At 43.3% G+C, this 21,411-nt stretch overlaps 1 protein-coding gene across 5 annotated transcripts; it reads left to right on the top strand.

Moving 5' to 3' along the window:
* Positions 1-1,113: 1,113 nt before the first annotated feature.
* clul1 (clusterin like 1) lies at positions 1,114-12,911 on the top strand. 5 transcript variants are annotated; one of them, XM_036986806.2, is made up of 11 exons: positions 1,114-1,439; positions 6,631-6,758; positions 6,871-7,019; positions 7,703-7,873; positions 7,951-8,100; positions 9,870-10,164; positions 10,305-10,427; positions 10,529-10,611; positions 10,700-10,831; positions 12,372-12,550; positions 12,655-12,911. In XM_036986806.2, exons 2-11 carry the CDS (start codon positions 6,656-6,658, stop codon positions 12,668-12,670), a joined length of 1,401 nt encoding a protein of 466 aa, XP_036842701.1. In that variant the 5' UTR covers positions 1,114-1,439; positions 6,631-6,655; the 3' UTR covers positions 12,671-12,911. The 5 variants fall into 5 exon arrangements, with proteins under 5 accessions (XP_036842701.1, XP_036842703.1, XP_036842702.1 ...); XM_036986808.2 differs by having other exon boundaries at positions 1,327-1,439; positions 10,700-10,786; XM_036986807.2 differs by having other exon boundaries at positions 1,391-1,496.
* Positions 12,912-21,411: the final 8,500 nt, after the last annotated feature.

The raw sequence follows: 21,411 nt of genomic DNA, 5'->3' as shown, positions 1-21,411 counted from the left end.
CGATCGTTACAGTGACAGACCAGCAATATCCACAATCTCAATTTTATTATTACAGACAAACTACATCTATAGTCTATATTAAATTACGACAGCCCAGATAGATCTGTCTCTATTATATTATGACAGATTTGCTAGATCTACTGTCTGTTATGTTATAATTATGTTATGGGACTCATCTAGTCGAAATAATGACTGTTTTATTGCTTCTTTAATCAGGACAACAGTTTTCAGCTGCGCTAACATAATTGCAAAAGGGTTTTCTAATAATCAATTAGCCTTTTAAAATGATCAACTTGGATTAGCTAACACAATTGGAAAACAGGAGTGATGGTCGCTGATAATGGGCCTCTGTACGCCTATGTAGATATTCCATAAAAAAATCAGCCTTTTCCAGCTACAATAGTCATTTACAACATCAACAATTACAATACACTGTATTTCTGATGATTTTGATGTTATTTTAATGGACAATTAGCTTTTCTTTCAAAAAGAAGGAAATTTCGAAATGACCCCAAACTTTGAACAGTAGTGGAAATATCGTACCAGACAAAGGTTTTAACACACTTACTCATTCAAGTGTTTTCTTTATTTTTACTATTTTCTAAATTGTAGAATAATAGTGAAGACATAAAACTATGAAAAACTACCTCATGAAGCTGGTGGGGGGAGAATGCCAAGAGTGTACAAAGCTGTCATCTAGGAAAGGGTGCTACTTTGAAGATTCTCAAATATCAGATATATTTTGTTTAACACTATTTTGGTTACTACATGATTACATATGTGTTATTTCATAGTTTTGATGCCTTCACTATTGCTCTACAATGTAGAAAATAGTAAAAAGTAATGAACAACCCTTAAACTTTTGACTGGTACTGTATTTAGAAAAATATATGGCTGCTTTTGTCTTGGATTTAATGCTTGACAGCCGGTTTAAATTGGAGAAGGCGACATATTTGAGTAGCGATGCTTTTAAGTTGATTATGTTGGGCAATGGAAGTTATTTTCTGTTGGTTGTGATAATATATGGTATATTTGTTGTCGTAAGGGGGAAGGTGTTACAGGTTTTGGTTTTTCTATTAAATATTTTAGGTTGGACTTTAGCACGTATCGCTTGTTCTGACAACGATTCCTGGACTAAAAAGCTGTGATCCTAGACTAAATAGCATTTTTTATGAATTCTCTATTTCTTCGTAATCCAAGACTTAATCTGTATCCAGGAAATAGACCCTATATGTGTTGACCAGTGGATTATCTGTGACCATGAGGTAATAAAGAAACTAATAGGATTACAACCGTCCAGTCTGGAACAGCAGAAGTGGAACAAGACAAGTACAGATCAACAGCACAATCCCTACAGAACACTAAACACACACACGGGGACACAGTACTCAGAAACACATTACTCAATACCAAGGACAACAACCTGCTAGCTTCTACTGGTGAGTACACCTTGACACACCTCAGTAACAAGGACAACAACCTGTTAGCTTCTACTGGTGAGTAGAATACTGAACACACATACTGTCCTATGTTGTCCTTGGGGCAGTATGTGAACATGTGAATTTGAGAGGGTGAGGTTGTTTGTTGTCCTTGGGGCAGTATGTGTATATGTGAATATGACAGGGAGAGGTTGGTTGTTGTCAAAATCAAATCAAATTTTATTTGTCACATACACGTGTTTAGCGGATGTTATTGCGGGTGTAGCGAAATGCTTGTGTTTCTAATTCTAACAGTGCAGTAATACAGTATCTAACAGTAACATTTAACAATTTCACAACAATACACAGAAATGGAATTAAGAATATACTGTATAAATATTCTGTGAGCAATGTCAGAGAGGCAGAACGAGGCAGTATGTGGACATGTGAATATGAGAGGGACTGTTGGTTGTTGTCTTGGGGGCACATTAACTACTGTCATCAAACACAACAAGATGAGTACCAGTGAGATGTTGTGGTGCTGGAAAAAAAACTACCTTATACAGTAGCTGGCTATTCTGCTAGAATGGACCTGAGGTAACTACAGTAGTGACCAACCAGCTCGATTCAGTCCTATGTTGCAATATTTGAAATTGTGTTTTTTACATTGGATAAAGGTAGATACTCCAAGCTAGAAAATGGCATACACTGCAGTTGAGGAAAAATGGGAAAGTAATTCTGCTTTGAAAGTTAATAAAACTGCAAACACTCTTTTGAGAAAATGGCCCTTGAATGTTTTGGTAGACCTACTGGAGAGCTTTTCTTTGTCTACAATCCAAATTGTATTTTTCACATGCACCTTTCACATACAACTGGTGTAGACCTTACAGTGAAATGCTTACTTACAAGCTCTTAACAACAGTTTTATGAAAAATAAGGGTTAAGAAATTATATACTAAAATAAATAAAAAATGAAACAATAAAAATAATATGTACATGTAGGTAGAGGTAAAGTGAATATGCATGGTTAATAACGAAGAGTAACAGCAGCGTAAAAAAGGGGGTGTTGTGGGACAATTCAAATAGAACGGGTAGCCATTTGAATAGCTGTTCAGGAGTCTAATGGCTTGAGGGTATAAGTTGTTAAGAAGCCTTTTGGATCTAGACTTGGCACTCCGGTATCGCTTGCCGTGCTGTAGCAGAGAGAAGAGTCTATGACCAGGGTGGCTGGGTCTTTGGACATTTGTAGGGACTTCCTCTGACACCTCCTGGTATAGATATCCTGGATGGCAGGAAGCTTAGCCCCAGTGATGTACTGGCTGTACGCACTACCCTCTGTAGAGCCTTGCGGTCGGATGCCGAGCAGTTGCCGTACAAAGCGGTGATGTGGCCAGACAACATGCTCTCAGACACATGCATACACACACAATAACATACGCACTATACACACATGTACACATGGATTTTGCGTTGTAGATATGTGGTAGTGGAGTAGGGCCTGAGGGCACACACTTAGTGTGTTGTGAATTCTGTAATGAATGTATTGTAATGTTTTTAAAATGGTATAACTGCCTTAATTTTGCCGGACCCCAGGAAGGGTAGCTGCGACCTTGGCAACAGCTAATGGGGATCCATAATAAACCCCAGGAAGAGTAGCTGCTGCCTTGACAGGAACTAATGGAGATCCATAATAAATACAAATACATATTGTCCAGCAGTATAACTTTTTGAGGATCAGAGGTCCCATGCCAAAGCTTTTCATCTTCCTGAAGGAGAAGAGGCATTTGGACCATGATAGGTCCTTAGCAATGTGGACACCGAGGAACTTGAAGCCCTCGACCCACTCCACTACCCGCTCCACTAAAGCCCCTTCGATGTGAATGGGATTGTGTTCAACCCTCCGTTTACTGTAGTCCTTGATAAGCTCCTTTGTGTTATGACGCTGAGAGACAGGTTGCTGTTCTGGCACCACACTGCCTGGTCTTTGCCCTCCTCCCTATAGTCTCATTGTTGTCTGTGATCAGGCCATCCACCATTGTGTCATCGGCAAACTTGATTATGGTGTTGGAGTCGTGGGTGAACAGGGAATGAAGGAGGGGAAACAGCACACACCTCTGAGGGGCCCCCGTGTTGAGGGTCAGAGTGGCGGATGTGTTGTTGCCTATCCTCACCACCTGGGGACGTTCCATCAGGAAGTCCAGGATCCAATTGCAGAGGGATGTGCTCAGTCCAAGGGACCTTAGCTCAGTGATGAGCTTTGAGGGTATTATGGTGTTGAACGCTGAGCTGTAGTCTATGAACAGCATTCTCACGTAGGTGTTCATTTTGTGGAAACGTGTGGGATGATGGTGTTGATGTGAGGCATGACCAGCTTTTCAAAGCTCTTCAAGGCTACAGATGTGAGTGCTCTGGGTCGGTTGTCATTTAGACAGGTTACCTTGGCATTCTTGCACGTAGGAACTATGGTGGTCTGCTTGAAACATGGGTATTATAGACTAGGTCAGAGAGAGTTTGAAAATGTCAGTGAAGACACTTGCCAGGTGGTCAGCCCATGCTCTGAGTACATGTCCTGGTAATATATCTGGCCCTACGAACTAATGAATGTTGACCTGTTTAAACTTCTTACTCACATCGACAGAGAGCGTGATCACACAGCCGTCCAGAAGAGCTGTTGCTCTCATACATATTTAATTGTTGCTTGCCTCGAAGCATAGAAGGCATTTAGCTTGTCTTGTCGGCCCACGTCACTAGACAGCTTGTGGCTGGGCTTCCCTTTATAATCTGTGATAGTTTGCAAGCCCTGCCACATCCAACGAGCATCAGAGCCAGTGTAGCAGGATTAGATCTCAGTTCTGTATTGACGCTTTTACTGTTTGAAAGTTTGTCGGAATGGTGTAGCGAGATTTCTTATAAGCATACAGATTAGTGTCCCACTCCTTGAAAGAGGCAGCTTTAGCTCAGTGCGGATGTTGCCTGTAATCCATGGCTTCTGGTTGGGATATGTACTTCCTGTCACTGTGGGGGCGATGTCGTCAATGCACTTGTTAATGAAGACAGTGACTGATGTGGTAAATTCCTCAACGCCACCGGAAGAATCCCAGACCATATTCCAGTCTGTGTGAAACAGTCCTGTAGCTTAACATCCGCTTGTGCGGGTGCGTCACTGGTACTTCCTGTTTGAGTTTTTACTTGTAAGCAGGAATCAGGAGGATAGAGTTATGGTCAGATTTGACAAATGTAGGGTGAGCTACAGTAGTTGAGTTATGTTCACATGTAATGATTGGATATAATGATTGTGTAACGAGACAGAAGTGGAGAGGTAGCTCTAGATAACTCGAGGAACAGTCAACAGAATTATGATGTCAGTAAGAGAGAGGCCTGTTTCCAGGCCCCATGTTTCCATGAGGTTGGGTTAAGTTTAGGGGACCCCTAAACCTCTAACCTTACTTGTCGCCAAACCCTAAAGCTGTTTCACCCCTTTGTCATCCTTTGTTAGTATCCTCATGGTATTCTACTGATCTACTGAATAACCTTAACTAAACTAACCATCTTAACTCAACCTATAAGATAAAATAAATTCCACTAAACTGCTGTTGTTCTCCATCACACTGTACTAATCCAGTCTTGTTGCATAGTTCTGTCTGGAAAAGGGATGTTTACCAGCTCAACCTCAAATCTAAATCCTTTTAACTCACAAGATTAGATTAGGGGCTCTATTCAATCTGGATCGCTGAAGCGTTGCAGATTGAGCAATAGTTATGTAAGGGTCATTTCCGATTGAGCCGACATATGCGGCTGTTAAAGGAATTTGATTCCTATATGTTTATTAACCAATTCAATCAATACACTCAGCCCATTTCTAAGAATTTGTAAGATACTTATTTGCATAAAATGGACAGAGACCAGTCTCAAAATCAATCAATAGCGTTTATACTCGAGAGTACTGATCATGGTACAATTTACAACAGGTTATAAACTAAAAATGACATCATAGGTTTTAAACGGTCCTTCCCCCACTCCGATACAATGGCAGTATAGTTCACAAGCCTTCCCACATCGTCCACCACCTGTAAAATAATTTACTACCAGCCCAAGGTCTCTCCTCTCCCTGTGTAGAGACAAGATGTCCCGTAAGGAACACAGCGTTCTAGCCAGTCTGACGATAACTTCATTAGTTTCTACCAAGGAACAGACAGTCTTTGTTCTAATTCTTGATTATAATTACACACATTATATTCAGTACTATGATTATAATAAGATTCATACATCCATACAGTAACATAATAGTATTCTGTGTAGTCATAGTTCTGATTGAAATGTAAACATCATTTAGTCATTATTGTCTCAGCTAACGTGAGAACAATGCCTTCAAATGTCAATCATGCTGTTATGCTGAACTTCCGCTAGCGCCCCTGGTCCAGGCGAACTCGGACGAAAACTTCAAAAAGTCATATTCCAGGTCGAATAAACTGGTCAAACTAAGTAGAGAATCAATCTTCAGGATGTTATTTTCATATATATCCAATAACGTTCCAACCGGAGCATTCGTTTTTGTCTACAGGGTAATGGAACGCAAGGCTATGTCAACAGTAATATGCTCAACCAGGAACTGGCATTCTGACAGACTACTGACTCATTCCCCTCCCATCCGGTCCCACGTCACACTAGAGGCTTCATTCCACGTTCTACTGACTGTTGACATCTAGTGGAAGGTGTAGGAAGTGCGAACAGATCCATATCTTGTTTGGATGTGAATAGGCGATGACTTGAAATTCAACCAGTCCCAGAATTTCCAATTCCTGTTTGGAAGTTTGCCTGCCCTATGAGTTATGTTATACTCACATACATAATTCAAACAGTTTTAGAAATGTCAGAGTGGTTTCTATCCAATGATAATAATATATGCTTATATTAGAATCTAGGACAGAGTAGGAGGCAGTTTACTATGGGCACGCAATTCATCCAAAGTGAAAATACTGCCTCCTATCCCTAACAGGTTTTAACCCCCTGGAGTCGATTTCTGCAGCCCCGTTGAAATTTAATTAGCACAATAATAAGTCCCCATAAAAATCTGGCAGTTTAATTACACAATTTTATGTGTGTGTGTGTGTGTGTGTGCGCGCGCGCGCGTATGTGTGCGCGTGTCACTTCGCATATAAATGCGGAAGTAAAAGTAACTGCCTCCAGTATTTCATGGTTTCTTCTCTTCCAGACTGAGCTTCCTGTGATCGGACAAGATGAGGTTTCTGATTGGTTGGGTTGTGTTGGTCATGTCATTGGGGGTCTTGCAATGCGCAGCAGAAGACACTGCAGCAGGCATCTCAGAGGACACCCTGAAGCGTGAGTCTAACACACACACACACACACACACACACACACACACACACACACACACACACACACACACACACACACACACACACACACACACACCCCTCCTTCTGTCTCTCAGAACTGTCTGATGTTGGGGAGAAGCTGGTGGATGAGGAGGTGAGGAGAGCTCTGTATGGAGTGAAACAGATGAAGGAGGTACTGGTGAAGAATGAGGAGAAACATGAAGACCTGATGAAGTCTCTCCAACACAGCAGTGACAAGAAGAAGGTATGTATCTTTACCTTTAGGGTTTGAAGGCCATATTTACCTTCTAGGGTTTGAAGGCCATATTTCCCTTCTAGGGTTTGAAGGCCATATTTACCTTCTAGGGTTTGAAGGCCATATTTACCTTCTAGGGTTTGAAGGCCATATTTTATCTTCTAGGGTTTGAAGGCCATATTTACCTTCTAGGGTTTGAAGGCCATATTTACCTTCTAGGGTTTGAAGGCCATATTTACCTTCTAGGGTTTGAAGGCCATATTTACCTTCTAGGGTTTGAAGGCCATATTTACCTTCTAGGGTTTGAAGGCCATATTTACCTTCTAGGGTTTGAAGGACATATTTACCTTCTAGGGTTTGAAGGCCATCTTTACCTTCTAGGGTTTGAAGGCCATCTTTACCTTCTAGGGTTGGAAGTCCATATTTACCTTTTAGGGTTTGAAGGCCATCTTTACCTTCTAGGGTTTGAAGGCCATCTTTACCTTCTAGGGTTGCAGGCCATATTTACCTTTTAGGATTTGTGGTCCATCTTTAAATTTGAGGATTTGGGGTCTGTCTTTACCTTCTAGAGTTTGTGATGAATCTTACTTTAAGGTTTAGGTGGTGGACCAAAGTGGCTATGTTCAGAGCATGAGATGTCAGAGATCAGGGTTAGAGGTCAGACGTTATATAGTATTGTTGTTGTCCATTAGGGTGTGGCCCAGCAATACCAGGAGGTGGAGCTAAAGCTGGAGGAGGCGGAGCATCAGTGCCAGGAGTCTCTAAAGGAGGAATGGGAGGCATGTTGGCTGTGTCTGGAGGACGCCTGTAAGACCTTCTACACCTCCACATGCAGGCAGGGCTTCAGCTCCTTCCAGGCCAAGGTACACAGACACACACACACACACACACACACACACTAAATTAACCTCACCTCACCTAACACCCTCCCCCTGGCCAGGTAGAGAACTTCTTCCGCGGGGTGTCATCTCGGTTCGGCCAGAGAGACCCACGTCCTCTAGATGGAGATATGTTGGTGAACCAGAGCGCTGATAAACCCGACAGGGAGGTAGTTCGCATAGAAGACTCCTTCAACAGCCTCATCGCCAAGGTACTGGACAAGTCCATCTACAGAAAATGTCACCACTAAGTCGGAAGTCAATTTCCATTGTTCTCATTGTCAGTTTATTCTGTTTATCCATCTTGTTTGATGAGCGAGGTAGTGTCAGTTGATTAGCGAGTTAGTGTCAGTTGACTAGCGAGGTAGAATCAGTAGACTAGCGAGGTAGCGTCAGTAGACTAGCGAGGTAGCATCAGTAGACTAGCGAGGTAGCGTCAGTTGACCAGTGAGGTAGCATCAGTAGACTAGCGAGGTAGCGTCAGTAGACTAGCGAGGTAGCATCAGTTGACTAGCGAGGTAGCGTCAGTTGACTAACGAGGTAGCATCAGTAGACTAGCGAGGTAGCATCAGTTGACCAGTGAGGTAGCTTCAGTAGACTAGCGAGGTAGTGTCAGTAGACTAGTGAGGTGGTGTCAGTTGACTAGCGAGGTAGCATCAGTTGACTAGCGAGGTGGTGTCAGTTAATTAGCGAGGTAGTGTCAGTAGACTAGTGAGATAGTGTCAGTTGACTAGTGAGGTAGAGTTAGTTGACTAGTGAGGTAGAGTTAGTTGACTAGTGAGGCAGTGTCAGTTGACTAGTGAGGTATTGTCAGTTGACTAGTGAGGTAGAGTTAGTTGACTAGTGAGGTTGTGTCAGTTGACTAGTGAGGTATTGTCAGTTGACAAGTGAGGTATTGTCAGTTGCTTTCTGAGGTAGAGTCCATTGACTAGTGAGGCAGTGTCAGTTGACTAGTGAGGTAGAGTCAGTTGAGTAGTGAGGTAGAGTTAGTTGACTAGTGTGGTAGAGTTAGTTGACTAGTGTGTCCGTGTCAGTTGACTAGTGAGGTAGTGTCAGTTGATGTTTGAGGTAGTGTCAGTTGACTAGTGATGTACTATCAGTTGACTAGTGATGTAGTGCCAGTTGACTAGTGATGTAGTGCCAGTTGACTAGTGAGGTAGAGTCAGTTGAGTAGTGAGGTATTGTCAGTTGACTAGTGAGGTAGAGTTAGTTGACTAGTGAGGTTGTGTCAGTTGACTAGTGAGGTAGAGTTAGTTGACTAGTGAGGTCGTGTCAGTTAACTTGTGAGGTATTGTCAGTTGACAAGTGAGGTATTGTCAGTTGCTTTCTGAGGTAGAATCAGTTGATTAGTTAGGTAGTGTCAGTTTGCTATTGAGGTAGTGTCAGTTGATGTTTGAGGTAGTGTCAGTTGACTAGTAAGGTTTAGTCAGTTGACCAGTGAAGTAGTATCAGTTGACTAGTGAGGTAGTGTCCGTTGACTAGTGATGTAGTGTCCGTTGACTAGTGATGTAGTGCCAGTTGACTAGTGATGTAGTGCCAGTTGACTAGTGAGGTGGTGTCAGTTAACTGCAGAAGTAGGTTCAGATAAATGGGGAGGTAGTTCCAGTTGACTAGTGATGTATTGTCAGTTGACTAGTGAGGCAGTGCCAGTTGACGAGTGAGGTAGAGTTAGTTGACTAGTGAGGTAGAGTTAGTTGACTAGTGAGACAGTGTCAGTTGACTAATGAGGTATTGTCAGTTGACTAGTGAGGTAGTGTCAGTTGACTAGTGATGTAGTGTCAGTTCACTAGTGAGGTAGTGTCAGTTCACTAGTGAAGTAGTGTTAGTTGACTAGTGATGTAGTGTCAGTTGTCTAGTGATGTAGTGTCATTTGACTAGTGATGTAGTGTCAGTTGACTAGTGATGTAGTGTCAGTTGACTAGTGATGTAGTGTCAGTTGACTAGTGATGTAGTGTTAGTTGACCTGTTCTCTCCCTCCCAGGTGGGCTCCCTGTTTGAGCGCAGTGTGGTGCTGGTGGACAAGATGCAAGGTAAACTGGACCAAAACCTCCAGAAGGCCTTTGACCCCCAGAGCAGAGGCCAAGCCCGGGGCCAACAGCCTACCCAGGACCCCTTCTCCCTGGGGATGGACTTGGGCTTCATCCACAGAGTGGGGATGGAGGAGGTCCTGGACTCCTTCTTTAACTTTGGGAAGAGTGTTGTGGAGGACTTTGGGGACGTGGTCACACGAGTGTTTGATGACCTCAAAGACGTTGTGGAGGAGGAGAGGAAGAGAGGTAGCTCCAACACAAAACTAGAAACATTATTGATATTGTTCTATTACAAAGAGATAACCCTAACCGAACCCAACACAGAACTAGAAACCCTATTGATAGCTATAATAGTTAATGACAGATAATCTGTTCCTCTGGTCCAGAGAGGGAGCTGTTCCCTCATTTCCTCCAGAACAGGAAGTTGTGTAGAGAGTTGAGGAGGCAGACTTCAGAATGCTGGCAGCTGCAGAACCAGTGTCAGTCCTGCCAAGGGGTGCAGCTCACAGGTAACACACACACACACACACACACACACACACACACACACAAAAAAAAAAACACACACACACACACTCTCCAACTGCCTCCTGTCCCCTATGTGTGTCAGAGTGTCCCAGTGTGCGGGAGCTGCATGTGGAACTGGATGAGGTGTCTCAGCTGCGGGACATGTCGAAGGAGCAGTACGACGAGGTAACATAGCATAGCATTGTGTAGCATTCCGTATCATAGCATAGCATAGGATAACATACCATCCGTTCTGTTTAATCCATTACTCCAGGTTCTGAGCATTGTGCAGCAGCACACAGGTGACACGGCGAGCTGGATAAGCAACATGGCTACTGAGTTCAGCTGGGTGACAGAAATGGTCAACAACAACACCACACCTGATACCAAATTCCGCATCAGAAAGGTCAGACAGACAGACAGACAGACAGACAGACAGACAGACAGACAGACAGACAGACAGACAGACAGACAGACAGACAGACAGACAGACAGACAGACAGACAGACAGTAAGTACATACCGTAAAACTTAAATGAATAACCGAGGCATTCATTTGCTTAAATCCCTGAAAACAACATGCTCTTATTAGAGAAAGGTTTATATTGTGGTGTCAGTATATTGTTGTTTCTACCCAGGAGGTGTCAATATTAGTACAGCATATTGTTTCTACCCAGGAGGTGTCAGTATATTGTTGTTTCTACCCAGGAGGTGTCAGTATATTGTTGTTTCTACCCAGGTGGTGTCAGTAAATTGTTGTTTCTACCCAGGTGGTGTCAGTATATTGTTGTTTCTACCCAGGTGGTGTCAGTATATTGTTGTTTCTACCCAGGAGGTGTCAGTATATTGTTGTTTCTACCCAGGTGGTGTCAGTATATTGTTGTTTTGACCCAGGTGGTGTCAGTATATTGTTGTTTCTACCCAGGTGGTGTCAGTATTTTGTTGTTTCTACCCAGGTGGTGTCAGTATATTGTTGTTTCTACCCAGGTGGTGTCAGTATATTGTTGTTTCTACCCAGGAGGTGTCAGTATATTGTTGTTTCTACCCAGGTGGTGTTAGTATATTGTTGTTTCTACCCAGGTGGTGTCAGTATATTGTTGTTTCTACCCAGGAGGTGTCAGTATATTGTTGTTTCTACCCAGGAGGTGTCAGTATATTGTTGTTTCTACCCAGGTGGTGTCAGTATATTGTTGTTTCTACCCAGGAGGTGTCAGTATTTTGTTGTTTTTACCCAGGTGGTGTCAGTATATTGTTGTTTCTACCCAGGTGGTGTCAGTATATTGTTGTTTCTACCCAGGAAGTGTCAGTATATTGTTGTTTCTACCCAGGAGGCGTCAGTATATTGTTGATTCTACCCAGGAGGTGTCAGTATATTGTTGTTTCTACCCAGGTGTTGTCAGTATATTGTTGTTTCTACCCAGGTGGTGTTAGTATATTGTTGTTTCTACCCAGGTGTTGTCAGTATATTGTTGTTTCTACCCAGGTGGTGTTAGTATATTGTTGTTTCTACCCAGGTGGCGTCAGTATATTGTTGTTTCTACCCAGGAGGTGTCAGTATATTGTTGTGTCTACCCAGGAGGTGTCAGTATATTGTTGTTTCTACCCAGGAGGTGTCAGTATATTGTTGTTTCTACCCAGGTGGTGTCAGTATATTGTTGTTTCTACCCAGGAGGTGTCAGTATATTGTTGTTTCTACCCAGGTGGTGTCAGTATATTGTTGTTTCTACCCAGGTGGTGTCAGTATATTGTTGTTTCTACCCAGGAGGTGTCAGTATATTGTTGTTTCTACCCAGGTGGTGTCAGTATATTGTTGTTTCTACCCAGGTGTTGTCAGTATGAGTACAGTATGTTGTTTCTACCCAGGTGTTCTCAGCATGATCACAATTTATTGTTGATTCTACCCAGGTGGTGTCAGTAAGAGTACAACACATTGTTTTTTTTACCCAGGTGGTGTCAGAGGGAGTTGATGGAGGCAGCTCGTCAGGGGGAGACACCAAGGTGGAGCTGAACATCCTAAACTCTCCTCCTCTCCTCCTGACCATTCCAGCTGGTGTGGAGCTGCAGGACCCCGCCTTTATAAATTTCGTCGCTCAGGAGGCCCTGGAGATGTACAAGCAGATGTTCAGGTAATATATACTACTACTACGTTAAACTAAACATTTTTACTGAACAACATTCCATAGCGCCACTGAACATGCCTGTGTTGATTAATGCTATTTTCTGCTTTCAGACACAATGACGACTAAGCATGAAGAAAGTTCACTCAATGTCATGTCATAGTTAGTGGACAGTACACTGTGTGTTTTTGTTTACTATATTTAATGTATATAGTTTTGTAAACAAATTAATATTTATTTATTTAGGGAACATTTTAAGATTAACGAGACAACTTATTGTAATGTTGGAATTGATTACATGTAAAATTGAACCAAAGTAACTTGTACCAGTTGTCATGTTGCATGTTGTACAATAAAAGGAGGACCTAGATTCAAGTACATTTTCATTTAACACGGACTTTTTGGCTTCAAACTTCAAAAATTCAGAACTTTTTTTACTAGTGGTACTCAGCTAGCATACAAAAGCTACAAATGGTGAAATTAACAAAGCTTCTCTGTTACAAATTCAGTATTACAGGGATAAATAAGGCCCCTCATCCCCGATTCTCTGCTGGGTGCGCTATATCACGTTCACCTAGTGTGGTCTCATTCAAATGATCCAAAGTCTATACTATATGAAGAGCATGCTTGAAGAAGCACAGGGCAAAGTTATATTTCTAAGAAAATGTACGTCCTTCCTGATTTTTTTTGTGCTGTATAAAAAACTAGGCTACACTGCATTACACACTGCAATGGATAGGCATTCTCAATCACTAGCCCCAGACTGCCCTGCTCTTGCTGATGTAACCGGTGCTGTGCTGCACCGCTGTAACTCTGCGTTGTGTGTGGTTGATTGAGACTATAGACGTGGACTTTGGAGGTCAGGTAGTTTTAATTAAGCAGAATTCACTCTCTGCATCCTGCATCTGCATCCAAAAGGAAATAAAACATTTGTTGAGCACATATGGTCTGCGAATCGTCGCCTCTTTCTACAACAGATGCACAATAGGATGGACTGGGATCATTCGAGGAGCTAGCCATCATTCACACATACAATATCCTGCTAATACCTTAGCTAGCTATTAACCACATGTTGAATTCAGAATGTTGATATCATCCTAAAAAGTACAATTACATCTTAACAATAAATCAAATCAAATTTATTTATATAGCCCTTCGTACATCAGCTGATATCTCAAAGTGCTGTACAGAAACCCAGCCTAAAACCCCAAACAGCAAGCAATGCAGGTGTAGAAGCACCATCCACTTATGAGTAACCTCTAAATATACAACATTATTCATGAACAGAACACTGTGTGTATGACTTTGTGCTTAAAAGAATCAAACTTTTCTGAAGATGACAGAAAAAGCGTGCCTACCTCTCATAGTGCATCAAAATGATTTGAGCACGCAGGGCAAAACGTAAGTACACACTCCTCTACTCCCAGGATGCATAATAACAAATCAGCATGACATATTAATATATGAACCTGGTGAAATTAAAAGGGTAGTAAAAGGGTTAACATCAGTCTAACAGTTGTTAAAGCACTGTGTGAATTTCACCAGATTCATATAAATGTCATGTCATATGTCATGTTGATTTGTTGCCTATCCAATGAGTGTGCTGTAGGCATTCTGGACATTTGTGGATACGAACTAGGCCTACTAATATCCTGTTCAGTTGGTAGTACTAGTTATTTAAATGATTTCCAAAGCTTTTTAGGGTCATTTTTGTTTTCAATGATTTTCTCAGCAAAGTGACCCCTCTTAGCTTCATCCATCCTGCTCTGTGCTTAATTTCTGTGACGTTTATATAGGACAAATCAGACTGTTCTTGAGAGTTCTTACATTTTTGAAATGCCTTATTCCTTGCTTGGATAGATCTCATGATTAAACCAAGGGTATGATTCTGTTACTATCATGATTAAGACAAGGGTATGATTCTGTCACTATCATATATTTTTTTTAACCTTTATTTAACTAGGCAAGTCAGTTAAGAACAAATTCTTATTTTCAATGACGGCCTAGGAACAGTGAACCTAGGCCGTTCAGGGGCAGAATGACAGATCGGGGATATGAACTTGCAACCTTTCGGTTACTAGTTCAACGCTCTAACCACTAGGCTACCCTGCCGCCCCATCATGATTAAACCAAGGGTATGATTCTGTCACTATCAACTGATGTTCAACATTTCAACACTAAATAAACTAATAAACAACACACTAACAATGAATCAATCAGGAGCAGGGCAGGCAGCCTAAGGAACAAAATGAATTATTTAGGCAATATTATTATTATTATTATTATTATTATGTAGGCTATATTATGATTATTACTATTATTATTATTATTATTATTATTATTATTATTTAGGCTATATGACTATTATTTAGGCAATATTATTATCATTATTTCGAGGCTATATTATTATTACTATTATTTAGGCTATATTATTATTATTATTATTATTATTTCAAGTCTATATTATTATTATCATTATTATTTAGGCTATATTACTATTATTATTATTTTTAGGCTATATTATTATTATTATTTAGGCTATATTATTATTATTATTTAGGCTATATTATCATTATTATTTAGGCTATATTACTATTATTATTATTTTTAGGCTATATTATTATTATTATTTAGGCTATATTATTATTAGGGCCTTAGATTTGTGTATGTCATTTAGGGGAAAATTGAAAAAAAGGGGGCTATCCCTCAGTTAACTAGGTAGGCCAGTTGATAACAAGTTCTCATTTACAACTGCGACCTGGCCAAGGTAAAGCAAAGCAGTGCAACACAAACAACACAGAGTTACACATGGAAAAAACAAGCATACGGTCAATAAATAACACAACAGAAAAGTGTATATATAGTGTGTGAAAATGAAGTAAGATTAATTACAATTTAATTACAAAATAATTACAATTTAGCAATTAAACACTGGAGTGATAGATGTGCAGAAGATGAGTGTGCAAGTACAGATACTGGGGTGCAAAGGAAAACATTTTTGAATAACATGAATAACAATATGGGGATGAGGTAGTTGGGTTGGCTACTTACAGGTGGGCTATATACAGGTGCAATGATCTGTGAGCTGCTCTGACAGCTGATGCTTAAAGTTAGTGAGGGAGATATGACTCACCAGCTTCAGTGATTTTTGCAGTTCGTTCCAGTCATTGGCAGCAGAGAACTGGAAGGAAAGGCAGCCAAAGTAGGAATTGGCTTTGGGGGTGACCAGTCAAATATACCTGCTGGAGTGTGTGCTATGGGTGGGTGCTGCTATGGTGACCAGTGGAGCGTTACCTAGCAAACTTATAGATGACCTGGAGCCAGTGGGTTTGGCGACAAATATGAAGCGAAGACCAGCCAACGAGAGCATACAGGTCGCAGTGGTGGGTAGTATATGGGGCTTAGGTGACAAAACGGATGGCACTGTGATAGACTGCATCCAATTTGCTGAGTAGAGTGTTGGAGATCGTATGTTTTGCAGCATGAGTGAAGGATGCTTTGTTGCGAAATAGGAAGCCGATTCTAGATTTAATTTTGGATTGGAGATGCTTAATGTGAGTCTGGAAGAAGAGTTTACAGCCTAACCAGACACCCAGGTATTTGTAGTTGTCCACATATTCTAAGTCAGAACTGTCCAGAGTAGTGATGCTACGGGCAGGTCCGGGCAGGTCCGAGCGGGCAGGTCCGGGCAGCGATCGGTTGAAGAGCATGCATTTAGTTTTACTTGCATTTAAGAGCAGTTGTAGGCCACGGATGGAGTGTTGTATGGCATTGAAGCTCGTCTGTAGGTTAGTTAACACAAATCAAATCACATTTTATTGGTCACATACACATGGTTTGCAGATGTTAATGCGAGAGTAGCGAAATGCTTGTGCTTCTAGTTCCGACCATGTAGTATAATTGTCACGCCCTGACCATAGAGAGCCTTTTTATTCTCTATTTTGGTTAGGTCGGGGTGTGACTAGGGGGGGGGGGGGGGGGTGTTCCTATCTAGGTGTTTTATTTCTATGTTGGCCTGGTATGGTTCCCAATCAGAGGCAGCTGTATATCATTGTCTCTGATTGGGGATCATATTTAGGCAGTCATTTTCCCACTGTTTTTTTGTGGGATCTTGTTTTGAGTTAGTGTATATTGCACCTCTTATGTTACGGTTCGTTGTTTGTTTCCTTTTTGTTTTGTAAGTTTCACAAAAAATAAAGATGTGTAACTCAGAGCACGCTGCGCCTTGGTCTGTCTCTCCACACAGCCGTGATAAATATCTAACAATTTCACAACAACTACCTTATACACACAAGTGTAAAGGAATGAATAAGAATATGTACATATAAATATATGGATGAGCGATGGCCGGGAGCCATAGGCAAGATGCAGTAGATGGTATAGTATATACATATAGGTATGAGATTAGTAATGTAGGGTATGCAAACATTATATAAAGTGGCATTGTTTAAAGTGACTAGTGATACGTTTATTACATTCATTTTTTTATGATTAAAGTGGCTAGAGATTTGGGTCAGTATGTTGGCAGCAGCCACTCATTGTTAGTGATGGCTGTTTAACAGTCTCATGGCCTTGAGATAGAAGCTGTTTTTCAGTCTCTCGGTCCCAGCTTTGATGCACCAGTATTGACCTCGCCTTATGGATGATAGCGGGGTGAACAGGCAGTGGCTCGGGTGGTTGTTGTCTTTGATGATCTTTTTGGCCTTCCTGTGACATCGGGTGGTGTAGGTGTCCTGGAGGGCAGGTAGTTTGCCCCCCGGTAATGTGTTGTGCAGGCCTCACCACCCTCTGGAGAGCCTTAAGGTTGTGGGCGGAGCAGTTGCCGTACCAGGCGGTTATACAGACTGACAGGATGCTCTCAATTGTGCATCTGTAAAAGTGTGTGAGTGTTTTTGGTGAGAAGCCAAATTTCTTCAGCCTCCTGAGGTTGAAGAGGCGCTGTTGTACCTTCTTCACCACGCTGTCTGTGTGGGTGGACCATTTCAGTTTGTCGGTGATGTCCCTCCCGAGGAACTTAAAACTTTCCACTTCTACACAACTGTCCCGTAAATGTGGATAGGGGGGGTGCTCCCTCTGCTGATTCCTGAAGTCCACGAAGTCCACGATCATCTCCTTTGTTTTGTTGACATTGAGTGTGAGCTTATTTTCCTGACACCACACTCCAAGGGCCCTCACCTCCTCAATGTAGGCCATTTCGTCGTTGTTGGTAATCAAGCCTACCCCTGGTTGGACCAGCATTTAACAGACCTGAGCACAGGCGTTTCCTGTTTTAGTTTCTGTTTATAGGCTGGGAGCAACAAAATGGAGTCGTGGTCAGATTTGAAGAAAGGAGGGCGAGGAAAGGCTTTGTATGCTTCGCGGAAGTTAGAGTGGCAATGATCCAGAATGTTGCCAGCCCGTGTCGCGCTGTCACGTTCTGACCTTTATTTCCGTTGTATTGTATTTATTTAGTATGGTCAGGGCGTGAGTTGGGTGGGCAGTCTATGTTTGTTTTTCTATGTTTTGGGGCATTTCTATGTTTTCGGCCTAGTATGGTTCTCAATCAGAGGCAGGTGTCATTAGTTGTCTCTGATTGAGAATCATACTTAGGTAGCCTGGGTTGCACTGTTTGTTTGTGGGTGATTGTCTATGTTGATGGCTTGTTGCAGCACAGTCCATATGATTAGCTTCACGGGTGTTATTTTGTTTACTGGTTTTGTATAGTGTTCAGTGTTCACTACTTTCTTTATTAAAGATTGACCATGGACACTTACCACGCCGTGTATTGGTCCTCAGATCCATCTCGCCTCTCCTCTTCAGATGAAGAGGAGGACGACCGTGACAGAATCACCCACCAACCAAGGACCAAGCAGCGTGGTAGAAAACAGCGACGACAGCAGCAGCAGCAGCAACAACAGCGGCCGGTATCACAGGACTCCTGGACATGGGAGGAGATACTGAACGGAGAGGGACCCTGGGCACAGGCTGGGGAATATCGCCGCCCCAAAGCAGAGCTGGAGGCAGCGAAAGGTTGCGCACCAGAGCTCCAGTGCTCCCCCACAGCCCGGTCTTTCAAGTGCCTCCTCTTAACCCCAAGCCTCCTGAAGGTCTTCCCAGCCTGGTGGTTCCTGTGGCAGCCCCACGCACCAGGCTGTCTCTCTGTCTCCTCCCTGCAGGTGGTCCCGCCTGTCCGGCGCCTCTGCCGGAGTCTCCCGCCTGTCCGGCGCCTCTGCCGGAGCCGCTGCCGGAGCCTCCCGCCTGCCCGGCGCCACTGCCGGAGCCTCCCGCCTGCCCGGCGCCGCTGCCGGAGCCTCCCGCCTGCCCGGCGCCGCTGCCGGAGCCTCCCGCCTGCCCGAAGTCGCTGCCGGAGCCTCCCGCCTGCCCGAAGTCGCTGCCGGAGCCTCCCGCCTGCCCGGCGCCGCTGCCGGAGCCCCCCGCCTGTCCGGCGCCGCTGCCCAGAGCTGCTTCCGCCCCTCTGTCCCGAGCAGCTGTCCCTCTGTCCCGAGCAGCTGTCCCTCTGTCCCGAGCAGCTGTCCCTCTGTCCCGAGCAGCTGTCCCTCTGTCCCGAGCTGCCCCTCTGTCCCGAGCAGCCCCTCTGTCCAGTGGGGTCATTGAGAGGGGTGGTCATGGTGAGAAAGCGACGGAGGCGGACAATAAGGCGGACTAAGACAATGATGAAGTGGAGTCCGCGTCCCGCGCCAGAGCCGCCACCGCGGACAGACGCCCACCCAGACCCTCCCCTATAGGTCAAGGTTTTGCGGTCGGAGTCCGCACCTTTGGGGGGGGGGGGGATACTGTCACGTTCTGACCTTTATTTCCGTTGTATTGTATTTATTTAGTACGGTCAGGGCGTGAGTTGGGTGGGCAGTCTATGTTTGTTTTTCTATGTTTTGGGGCATTTCTATGTTTTCGGCCTAGTATGGTTCTCAATCAGAGGCAGGTGTCATTAGTTGTCTCTGTTTGAGAATCATACTTAGGTAGCCTGGGTTGCACTGTTTGTTTGTGGGTGATTGTCTATGTTGATGGCTTGTTTCAGCACAGTCCATATGATTAGCTTCACGGTTGTTATTTTGTTTACTGGTTTTGTTCAGTGTTCACTACTTTCTTTATTAAAGATTGACCATGGACACTTACCACGCCGCGTATTGGTCCTCAGATCCATCTCGCCTCCTCTTCAGATGAAGAGGAGGACGACCGTGACACGCGCATTCGATATGCTGATAAAATTTAGGGAGCCTTGTTTTCAGATTAGCTTTGTTAAAATCCCCAGCTACAATAAATGCATCCTCAGGATATATGGTTTCCAGTTTACATAGAGTCCAATGAAATTCTTTCAGGGGGGTCGAGGTGTCTGCTTGGGGGGGATATACACGACTGTGATTATATTCTAATAAAATTATCTTGGCAGATAATGCGGTCCGCATTTGATTGCAAGGAATTCTAGGTCAGGTGAACAAAAGGACTTGAGTTCCTGTATGTAGCTATGATCACACAACAACTCGTTAATCATGAGGCATGAACCCCCGCATTTCTTCTTACCAGAGAGATGTTTGTTTCTGTCGGCGCGATGAGTGAAGAAACCGGTTGGCTGTACCGACTCTGATAACATATCCGGAGTTAGCCATGTTTCCATAAAACAGAGAATGCTCAAATTTTGTCTACCTTGTTGTCAAGAGACTGGACATTGGCGAGTAGTATACTCGGGAGCGGTGAGCAATGAGCCTGTCTACATAGCCTGACAAGAAGACCGCTCCGTCTGCCCCTTCTATGGCGTCTTTGTTTTGGGTCGCCTACTGGGATCCGATCTATTGTCTTGGTGGTGGCTCAAACAGAGGATCCACTTCGGGAAAGTCATATTCCTGGTTGTAATGTTGGTAAATTGACATTGCTCTTACATCCAATAGTTCTTCCCGGCTGTATGTAATAAGACTTAAGATTTCCTGGGGTAAAAATGTAAGAAATAATAAATAAAAAAACGAAATACTGCATTGTTTCCTGAGAACGCGAAGCGAGGCAACCATCTCTGTCGGCGCCATTCTACAGTGTCCAAAGAAGGGCCAGAAGTATACAAAATGGTGTCGTCTGCGTAGAGGTGTATCAGAGAATCACCAGCAGCAAGAGCGACATCATTGATGTATATGTATACAGAGAAAAGAGTCGGCTCAAGATATGAACCCTGTGGCACCCCCATAGACACTGCCAGAGGTTCGGACAACAGGCCCTCCGATTTGACACACTGAAATCTGTCTGAGAAGTAGTTGGTGAACAAGGCAAGGAAGTCATTTGAGAAAGCAAGGCTGTTGAGTCTGCCAATAAGAATGCAGTGATTGACAGAGTCAAAGGCCTTGGCCAGGTCGATGACAACGGCTGCACAGTATTGTCTTTTATCGATGGCGGTTATGATATTGTTTAGGACCTTGAGTGTTGCTGAGGTGCACCCATGACCAGCTCGGAAACCAGATTGCATAGTGGAGAAGGTACAGTGGGATTCGAAATGGTCGGTTATCTGTTAACTTGGCTTTCGAAGACCTTAGAAAGGCAGGGTAGGAAAGATATAGGTCTGTAGCAGTTTGGATCTAGAGTGTCTCCCCCTTTGAAGAGAGGGATGACCGCAGCAGCTTTCCAATCTTTAGGGATCTCAGATGATTCGAAAAAGAGGTTGAACAGGTTAGTAATAGGGGTTGCAACAATTTCGGCAGATCATTTTAGAATGAGAGGGTCCAGATTGTCTAGCCCAGCTGATTTGTAATGTTCCAGATTTTGCAACTCTTTCAGAACATCTGCTATCTGGATTTGGGTAAAAGAGAAATGGGGGAGGCTTGGGCAAGTTGCTGTGGGTGGGGGGGGGGGGGGGGGGGGGGCTGTTGACTGGGGTAGGGGTAGCCAGGTGG

This window comes from Oncorhynchus mykiss, chromosome 8 (genome assembly GCF_057628025.1).
Source record: "Oncorhynchus mykiss isolate SJ-2025 chromosome 8, ASM5762802v1, whole genome shotgun sequence".
In the NCBI taxonomy this organism is placed as follows: domain Eukaryota; kingdom Metazoa; phylum Chordata; class Actinopteri; order Salmoniformes; family Salmonidae; genus Oncorhynchus; species Oncorhynchus mykiss.
This window is presented reverse-complemented; position numbering and strand designations above follow the sequence as displayed.

Bases quoted from the DNA above. Each gene is read 5' to 3' on its own strand.
- clul1 (XM_036986806.2), top strand. From the start codon at position 6,656: ATGAGGTTTCTGATTGGTTGGGTTGTGTTGGTCATGTCATTGGGGGTC. The intron at 10,612-10,699 runs GTAACATAGCAT...CCATTACTCCAG, and splicing joins CGAAGGAGCAGTACGACGAG to GTTCTGAGCATTGTGCAGCA. The intron at 10,832-12,371 runs GTCAGACAGACA...TTTTTTACCCAG, and splicing joins CCAAATTCCGCATCAGAAAG to GTGGTGTCAGAGGGAGTTGA.